At 44.5% G+C, this 9,765-nt stretch overlaps 1 protein-coding gene across 1 annotated transcript; it reads left to right on the forward strand.

The window, feature by feature from the left end:
- Positions 1 to 233: 233 nt before the first annotated feature.
- Positions 234 to 4,733, forward strand: LOC141027538 (uncharacterized). The gene is made up of 3 exons (XM_073504607.1): positions 234 to 1,298; positions 2,607 to 4,151; positions 4,248 to 4,733. Exons 1-3 carry the CDS (start codon positions 234 to 236, stop codon positions 4,731 to 4,733), a joined length of 3,096 nt encoding a protein of 1,031 aa, XP_073360708.1.
- Positions 4,734 to 9,765: the final 5,032 nt, after the last annotated feature.

The raw sequence follows: 9,765 nt of genomic DNA on the forward strand, positions 1-9,765 counted from the left end.
TCTCTCGTATCTCTCTCTATCTCTTATACCGAACCAGATTGGAGTTCTCTCTGGTCTCTCTTGTACGCCACGGCAAGGCATTGTTTGCCCCATATAAATATACACGACGCGGCTCCCTCGAGGAGTAGGAACGCTTATACCAAATCTTTCATGGTATACAGAGCTAGCCTCTTCCCTATCATCTAGCAACACACAAAAAACCAGAACCCTAGCGCCCTTCCATCACCATCATCATGAGCTCCAGCGCCGTCGGCCTCAACCTCGGCGCTCCACCAACAGAGAAGCTCGCGAGGGGGAACTACCTCCTATGGAAGGCGCAAGTTCTGCCGGCTCTGCGAGGCGCGCAGGTGACCGGTCTTCTCGACGGCAGCGATGCAGCGCCGCCGAAAACAGTGGAGATCGCCAAGGCGGACAAGACCACGGCCATCGAGCCGAATCCACTGTATGGTCCATGGATTGCCAAAGATCAGCAGGTCCTAAGTTATCTGCTGAATTCGCTCACTCCAGAAATCCTCGCGCAAGTTATCGGTAAGGAAAGTACCCTTGATCTATGGACCGCCCTTACCACGATATTTGCTGCGCAGTCGCAATCACGAATAACAAACCTGAGGATCGCCATCTCCAACACCAAGAAGGGCAACATGTCCAGCAATGCTTTCATCACCAAGATGAAAAGCCTCGGAGACGAGCTTGCGGCAGCAGGTCGTCCGCTGACAGATGGAGAGATGGTGGACTATATCCTCGCCGGACTCGATCGGGATTACGATCCCGTCGTTGCAGCAGTTGGCGCCATCAAGAATTCCATCTCTGTTGATGATCTTTTCTCGCAGATTTCCGCTTTCGATCAGAGGATGGAGATGCTTGGCGATGGACCAGGCTTTCGTTCTTCAGCCAATGCCATGTACAGGGGGCGTGGCCAGTCTCGGGGCAGAGGAGGCCGCGGACGAAGAGGGCGTGGTCGCTCTGACCGTGCTCCCTCTCCTCCTGTTCGCACCGGTGGGAACAGCGGCTACCAGCAGCGTCAACGCCAGCCACCACCACATCAGTATCAGCAGCAGCATGAGGGTGATTACCCCGAGTGCCAGATATGTTACAAATACCATGCTGGCGGCGCTAGGGACTGCTGGGATCGGTACAAGGAAGATCATCAGGAAAGGAAGAAGGTTAACCTCGTCACCAACTCGTATGGCATCGACACTAACTGGTATGCAGATTCGGGTGCTACCGAGCATATCACAGGAGAGCTTGATAAGTTGACGATGCGGGAGAAATACCATGGAGGTGACCAAGTTCACACGGCAAGCGGAGCTGGTATGGATATTACTCATATTGGTAACTCAATTGTTAAAACCCCTCAGAAAAAATTTCGTCTCAACAATGTCTTACATATCCCTCATGCATCAAAAAATCTTGTCTCTGTTCATCGTTTTACACGTGACAATAATGTTCTCATCATATTCTACCCTTACTCTTTTGTGATTAAGGATTTGGCAACGAGGAGAGTCATCCTTAGAGGAAGATGCGAGGGAGGTCTCTATCCAATCACATCATCTTCTTCTACGTCAGAGTCAAATAAACAAGCTTGGAGTGTCACCAAACCATCTTCAGAAAAGTGGCATCGACGCTTGGGTCATCCATCTTCAGTTATAGTTCAGCATGTCATTAGCAAAAATAAACTTCCTTTTGTGTCTAGTATCGAGTCAGTTTGTGATGCGTGTCAACAAGCAAAAAGTCATGAATTACCATATCCCATCTCTACTAGTGTATCTACTACTCCGTTACAACTTATCTTTTCAGATGTTTGGGGACCAGCCCCCACTTCAGTCGGTAGATTTTCTTATTATGTAAGCTTTATTGATGACTATAGCAAGTTTACTTGGATTTATTTGCTAAAGAAGCGATCCGATGTCTTTCAAGTTTTTAGCAACTTTCAAAGTCTTGTTGAACGTCAACTGAACTCTAAAATTCTTGCCATGCAAACAGACTAGGGAGGTGAGTATGAGAAACTTAATTCCTTTTTTCAAAAGATTGGAATTTCTCACCATGTATCCTGTCCCCATGCTCACCAACAGAATGGTTCTGCTGAACGAAAGCATCGCCACATTGTTGAAGTAGGACTAGCATTGCTAGCTCATGCATCTATGCCTCTCAAATTCTGGGATGAGGCCTTTCTCGCCGCAACATACCTTATCAATATTCGCCCCAGTAAAGTCATCAAATTTGAAAATCCTATCACTCGTCTTTTTGGTATTACTCCTGATTATACATCCCTACGCATATTTGGTTGTGCATGTTGGCCGAATCTTCGACCATACAACACACGCAAACTTGCGTTTCGTTCCAAACAATGTGTTTTCTTGGGTTATAGTCCTATACACAAAGGGGTCAAATGTCTTGATGTCTCTACTGGCAGAGTCTATATATCTAGGGATGTTGTCTTTGATGAATCTGTGTTTCCTTTCAAGTCACTTCATCCAAACGCCGGTGCCCTTCTTCGAAAAGAAATTCTTCTACTTACGGAGTTTGATCAAGGGGGTGATAACAATTGTGCTAACCAATGTGCTAATATTTCTTCTAGTTCTACTCCTGGTACTATGCCTGTGCAGGTGCATGAAGAAAACGGCGTTCAAAACGGTCAAGATGATCAAAATCCGGTACAAATTGATGCTATATTTGATGTGTATGAGGAAGAAGCAGCAGGCGTGGAGCACGAGGAGGATGCGGCGGCGCCTGCCACGCCTGCGCGCCGATCCGCCTTGGATCACGGGCGGAGATCTGCGCGGGATCACGCGCCTGTCAGCCGACAGGGGAATCAGCCGTCCCCGGCCCGCTCCGCATCTGCCACGTCAGCGCGCATGCAAGGGACAGGAGAGGACACAGGATCTCCCTCGTCCGGCGCGCACATGCAGGGAACAGGAGCGCCAGGCTCGGGATTCTCTGCTCCGGATTACTCTGTGGACTCGGCCATCGCTAGTTCGGGTCAAGCCACACCGGGGTCTACTGGATCCGGTACACCAGCCCGGTCTGCACACATGGATGGGTCGCCAGGATCTTCTGCCACCAGCCAGTCTTTGCAATCTCCTGTGCAACAGCAAGAACAGCCTGCTACTACTTCAAGGATCATGACCCGGCTACAAAAAGGTATTAGAAACCCCAAAATAAGAAGAGATGGCACTATACCATATGGTATGTTATGTGTTTCAGGTGAACCAGCAAGGTTGAATGATGCACTTGGAGATCCTAAATGGAGAAAGGCTATGGATGAAGAGTATGATGCACTCATGAAGAATAAAACATGGCACTTGGTGCCAAGTCAGAGAGGTAAAAATATTATTGACTGCAAGTGGGTCTATAGAATTAAAAGAAAAGCAGATGGCTCCATTGATAGGTATAAAGCACGTCTAGTTGCAAAAGGATTTAAGCAACGGTATGGTATTGATTATGAGGATACCTTTAGTCCAGTTGTAAAAGCTGCTACTATAAGACTTGTGCTAGCCATTGCTGTTTCCAGGGGATGGAGTCTTCGACAGCTAGATGTTCAGAACGCGTTTCTGCATGGTGTTCTGGAAGAGGAGGTCTATATGAGGCAACCACCAGGATATGAAAACAAACAAACACCTCATTATGTTTGCAAGCTTGACAAAGCCCTTTATGGTCTGAAACAGTCACCTAGAGCATGGTTCTCAAGGCTAAGTTCACAGTTGAAGCATCTTGGGTTTATTCCATCCAAGGCAGATACATCTCTCTTCATTTATAATAAGGCAAACACAATGATTTTTGTGCTCATATATGTGGATGATATTATAGTTGCAAGCTCTTCACAAGATGCCACTAATGCTCTCCTGCGTGATTTGAGTTCAGAATTTGCTTTGAAGGATCTTGGTGATTTACATTTCTTCTTAGGCATTGAAGTTAAGAAGACTCAAGATGGCATAGTGTTGAATCAAGAAAAATATGCCACTGAACTTCTAACTCGTATGGGAATGAAGGATTGCAAACCCTCACCTACACCATTGTCTTCTTCAGAACAACTTTCAGCATATCAAGGAGAACCTCTTAATGAAGAGGAGAGCACAAAATATAGAAGTGTTGTTGGAGCCCTACAATACTTAACTTTGACACGACCAGACATATCATTTGCTGTAAACAAGGTTTGTCAATATTTACATGCTCCTACCTCCACTCATTGGACGTCTGTCAAAAGGATTGTACGATACATTAAACACACTGTGAGTTTGGGACTTCAGTTCAGACGTTCTAGTTCCACACTTGTCAGTGCTTTCTCTGATGCTGATTGGGCAGGATGTGTTGATGACAGAAAGTCAACTGGAGGATTTGCAGTATTTTTTGGTTCAAACCTTATTTCTTGGAGTGCCATAAAACAAGCCACTGTGTCAAGGTCAAGTACAGAGGCTGAATACAAATCACTAGCAAATGCAACTGCTGAAATTATTTGGGTGGAATCTTTGCTTCATGAGTTAGGAATCAAGCAACTTCGTATATCTTGTCTATGGTGTGATAACTTGGGAGCAACCTACCTTTCTGCTAATCCAGTGTTTCATGGTAGAACCAAACACATTGAGATTGATTTTCATTTTGTGCGTGAAAGGGTTGCAGAGAAGAAGTTGGATATACGGTTCATTCCATCTAAGGATCAAGTAGCTGATGGATTCACCAAAGCTTTGCCGGCCAAGTCTTTTGAAGAGTTCAAGAGAAATCTCAACATAGGATAGTTTAGATTAAGGGAGGGTGTTAGAGTTTGAGTAGTTTACTTCATGTAATCTTAACCTATCTCTATCTCTCTCTCTCTCGTATCTCTCTCTATCTCTTATACCGAACCAGATTGGAGTTCTCTCTGGTCTCTCTTGTACGCCACGGCAAGGCATTGTTTGCCCCATATAAATATACACGACGCGGCTCCCTCGAGGAGTAGGAACGCTTATACCAAATCTTTCACAAATAACATTCTAGAAAATTAGTAGAAGCTCAGGTATTATGATACTAAATAGATAGCCGTATGTAAAGTCCTAATTAAACTTCAATCAATTTGAAAAAACATGCCAGTCTCCGTGGATCGTTCACCTGTAAATTTCATTTGAGATGTACGGGCAGAAGTTCTCATCATGAGGGAAAGAGGCCAAGGTGTTCTCCATGCTCTTCATATGTAGGCCTTCCCATCTATAAAAGTTAATGTTTGAATCCCATCAAAGAATCAACAGAAGAAAACAAAATAAAACAGTTGCATACCTTGTACATAGGTGGCTGGGATGGGCGGCTCGTTGAACAGACGCCTCTTCATGAGTTGGCAATCACCGGAGAAACCTCTACCTTAGCCTGGGAGCAGGCCATCGTCATCGACCGCAGTCTGACCCCTGTGGAGGAGAGCGTCGGGAGAGGAGCCTGCCGAGGATGACCATTGCCGCGGCGCGGAGCTTCGTGGGGGAGGGTGGCGCCATGAGGCAACGGCAGGAGGCACAAGGAGGAGTTGAAGGCGGAGGAGATGACGGGCAAAGCAGGTGAGAGCGTACGGAAGAGGAGGAAGACGAGGGAGGGGTGTTGTGCTATGGGGTCGAGGGGAAATAGGGCTGGGTTTTTTTTGGAGTGGCGACTCATGTGAAGCAACGCTCACCTGGGGTACCAAACACGCGGAGGGCACGCGGCACACAAGGAGAGGCCTACCCCACACCTCGAAACACATTGGCCAGCCAACATCTGCCTGCCACGAGCCCACCAGTCATTAGACCTTAGAAAACAACAACTTGGTCAAAACGAACGCCACCGATCCAATGGCCGAATCGAGCCCAAAGACCGGATTGACCATGATCCAACAGCCAGAAATGCATGAAATCAGAGGCTCGACGTGGGAGCAAGTTAGCTAGCCTCCTTAAAGGTCTAAATAAATACAACACGCGCAACAGCGAGAACGAGATAAAAGCATTTGATTATTCAGTTTAATTTATAATTGAAGTTACTGACATGACTGCTCAGCATGCACTTAGCAGTGGCGGAGCTAAAAACCAAGTTGGGCGGGCCAGGGAGTAAAACAGTGCTACCAAATTGGAAACTGGTCCATTGTTGTGGGCTGGGCTTCATATCTTCTCTTAGTTTATGCGTGGTTGGCTAGGCCAGCGCTCAGGCCATCAGGAGCTTCACGGTGGCTCGAGTGTGGGCCTCCCGTGGGGTGCAGCCTTGCATGCGTACTTTGCCGTTTGATTTTTTTAGTCGAATTTTGCCGTTTGATTAGCGACTATTACTTGCTTGCATAGACAGGGAGCTAGCTACAACTCTCTGCTGAGCCGGCCCATAAGTGCCGCTGGAGTAAACAGCCATTTCTTATGCATACACTTATAAACGATGTAACAATATTTGATAAGGAATAAAAAGGTCCCAGGCTTGCTGGTCAAAAAAAAAAAGCTAATGTTCTGTCCAAAAAATACTAGTCGAAGAAAACTCGGCAACTCCCTGTTTCAGAGAACTGACTACCGGATTTTGACTTTAAACAATATATTATTGCAAGAACATGTCCGGATTTCTAAAATATTCACATATTTTAAAAATGTTCCTGAGCTGATAATATGCTCACGAATTTCAATAATTTTAAAAGTATTCTTAAATTCAAAACAGTTGCAAACTAAAAAAATGTTGACAAATTTAAAATATTCATTACATTTATCAAAAAAGTCCATGAATTCAAAAAAAATTAAAAGAACAAAGAGAAAACCTGGGAAGTAAACTAGTAGATAGAATCCTGCATTACCCAATAAAACTGTCCAAGTTAGAGAAAAACCACAATGTTTGCGATCGTCCGAGGACGTGCCTCTTCGTTGTCCGTGGAGATTACACAATTAAACAATTAGGAATTCATTCGAAAGCAATATAAACGAACAAAAAAAATCTTTGAATTCATGAAGATTATTGATTAGTATTTTTTTTCTTTTTACAAAACATTAATAATTCTTTACTAACTATAAATAAAAACAAATAACTACTACTTGTTGGAGTTCCTTTCTTAAATCAAACAAGATTTTCATGATATAAATATATAACTTCTAACTACACAACTTTTACCCAAAAAAAAAAATCCCTTTTCCTTTCTTGAATCCTTTGTTTTTAGTTTATGCATGAAATTTCCATACTATGGATATCTTTTTACCCATAATCGACTTACATGGACCAATACATGAGATTGGTCGGGATGGCCCCAGTACCAATATGCGCACGTCACGTAAACGGCCACACGCTCTCATCTGACCAAACGTATCCATACCAGACCGCCGCCCACATCCAAACTCACCACAGTATGATGCTTATCTTGGCCATCCCTATTAAAATTAAAAGTAGGACATAAAAAATCACCTATGGATAGTGCGCCTATAGCCGGGCGCGGAGGAGCGCGCCATCCCCTTTTAGTAGTATATCGGTGATGCTAGACACTTTTTTTTAGGAAGGCCATCGTGGCAGGCTTTATTGAATTATAGAACACTTATATCGTCCACGAGCTTACTGGCAATGACATCAGGTGGCTCGTTTAACCAACTGAGATTCGACTTATTACAAAAAGAGAAGTTAGCTAACACATGCGCCGCTTGATTACAAGAACGAATACAATGCTTAAAAATGACCTTCTCAATTGACGTACTAATATCAACGCATTCGGCGAAGAGAGCCGCAGCTTCATCCCACCATCTTTCTTGGCCATTGCAGAAGTTAATTACCTAAGGAGAATCTGATTCCGCTTCAATCTGGTTTAGTCCTAGAGAGTTGGCAAAGAATAGCCCATCCCTCATGGCCATCGCCTCCACTGTAATCGCATCCGCCGCCACCGGTACAAAATTGCATTGCGCGGCAATGAAGTTTCCATGAATATCCCTGATAACAGCCGGAGTTGCCCCACTCCCTTCATCTGGAAAAAAGGTTGCATCAACATTTAGTTTTGTGTATCCTGGGTCCGGCTTACACCACTTAGTCTCTGGCATTACATGTGATCTTGTCAATGAATTCTGGAAATTTGAAGCAATCGATAGAATGGATATGGGCCATCTCCAAGAAGGTGGCACCGGCTCATCATGTGTCATTTGCCTACGTATCCACCACAAGTACCATGCTCCCACCATTAGTGCTTGTTTGAAGTTGACATTAGAATGTACCATCGGTAGATCATCCAGAAGGGTTAAAAGATGTTCGAATCTACTCGAGCCCGACCTATCCACTGGTACAGCATCTTCCACCAGTTGCAACATCCCAAGGCGCCTCCACACTTCCTTTGCATGCACACATAGAAATAAAAGATGCCTAATATCCTCAGCACCTTGATGGCATATCGGGCACGCCCCATTAGAACCAATGTGTCTGTTTGTCAGGATTGCTTTTAGCGGAACGATTCCTCGCAGAACCCTCCACCAAAAAAATCTGTATTCTACGTGGGACTTGCACTTTCGAAAGTGTATTCCACACTGCCAAAGGCGCTGAACCACCGGCCCTCTCCATCGTATTTGCATGTGCTCTATAAGTGTGCATGCATTGCAAATGGTACGCAGTTTTCACTGAAAAAATTCCGATGCACTTAGGTTGCCAGGCAATGAAATCCTCAAATGCGTGTGTGTTGAGCGGGATCTGAGGTATTCTTCTAACATCCACAGGGTAGAAAAGGCTCTGTAATAGCTGTTCATCCCACTCCCCGGTCACCGGATCAATGAGTTCACAAACTCTTGTAATAATTGATTGGCCTCTCAGTGTAATTACCTTCATATCTGAGCTTGAAGGTATCCAAGGATCCCTCCATATATTTACCTCCTCACCAGTACCAATCCTCTTGAATGTATCAAGGCCCTTTAAAATACTTTGCCATGTAAATGATGACCCATTCTTTGGGGTAGCATCCAAAAGAGTTCCATTGGGGTAGTATTTAGCTTTAAGTACTTTTGCAACCAAGGAATCTGGATTAGTCGGTGATGCTAGACTTATGTAAGGTTAGCTATGGGTTTAACGTAAATTGAAATGTGGACAGTTAGGATTGGAGGATTAGGGGGTGAAGGGCCCATCCCATGAAAATCAGGGGGAGAGAGATTTAGTTAGGCTGGTCATAGTAGGAGTAACATGGGTAGTAACATAGATGCCACATAAGCAAAAATGATGAGGTGACAAGTAGTTAATGAGGAGAGAGGCAAATTGAGTAACATACTCCCTCCGTCCGATGAAAAGTGTACATTTGGCTTTGAAATTTGTCCATAAAACAGTGTACTTCTATCTTTCCAATGCACTTTAAAGTAGGAAAAAATGTTTCTCTCTCATCACACGGTAATCAAGACCAATAACATTACGCATGGTCTCCTTGATTTCTATATGCACTTAGCTCATTGAGGTTGGTAATTAAAGAGAAGAAAGATGGTGGCTTGTATCTTTCCAATGCATTTTGTACTTCACTCCATAATTTGTTCTAAAATTTCTATATGTACACTTTTTACCGGACGGAGGGAGTAATATGCACTACTACAAAAACGGTTATAGCTAATATGGGCATTAATGACGCACCATGTATGTAGCAGTGGCGCACCAGATATGGGTGCGCCATTAGTGGCCATATTATTAATGGCGCACCTGGTGTGTGGTGCGCCATTACTAGTTTTGTCCTGGCCCCACACCCCTCCCCTAACTTAGCAGTGGTGCACCAGGGAAAAGTGCGCCATTACTAGTTTTAACTAGTAATGACGCACTAGTAAAAGATACGTCATTGCTATCTGTACGTATTGCGCACCCCCTATCAGT

The sequence above is a fragment of the Aegilops tauschii genome, chromosome 7 (assembly GCF_002575655.3).
Source record: "Aegilops tauschii subsp. strangulata cultivar AL8/78 chromosome 7, Aet v6.0, whole genome shotgun sequence".
Taxonomy (NCBI): Eukaryota; Viridiplantae; Streptophyta; class Magnoliopsida; order Poales; family Poaceae; genus Aegilops; species Aegilops tauschii.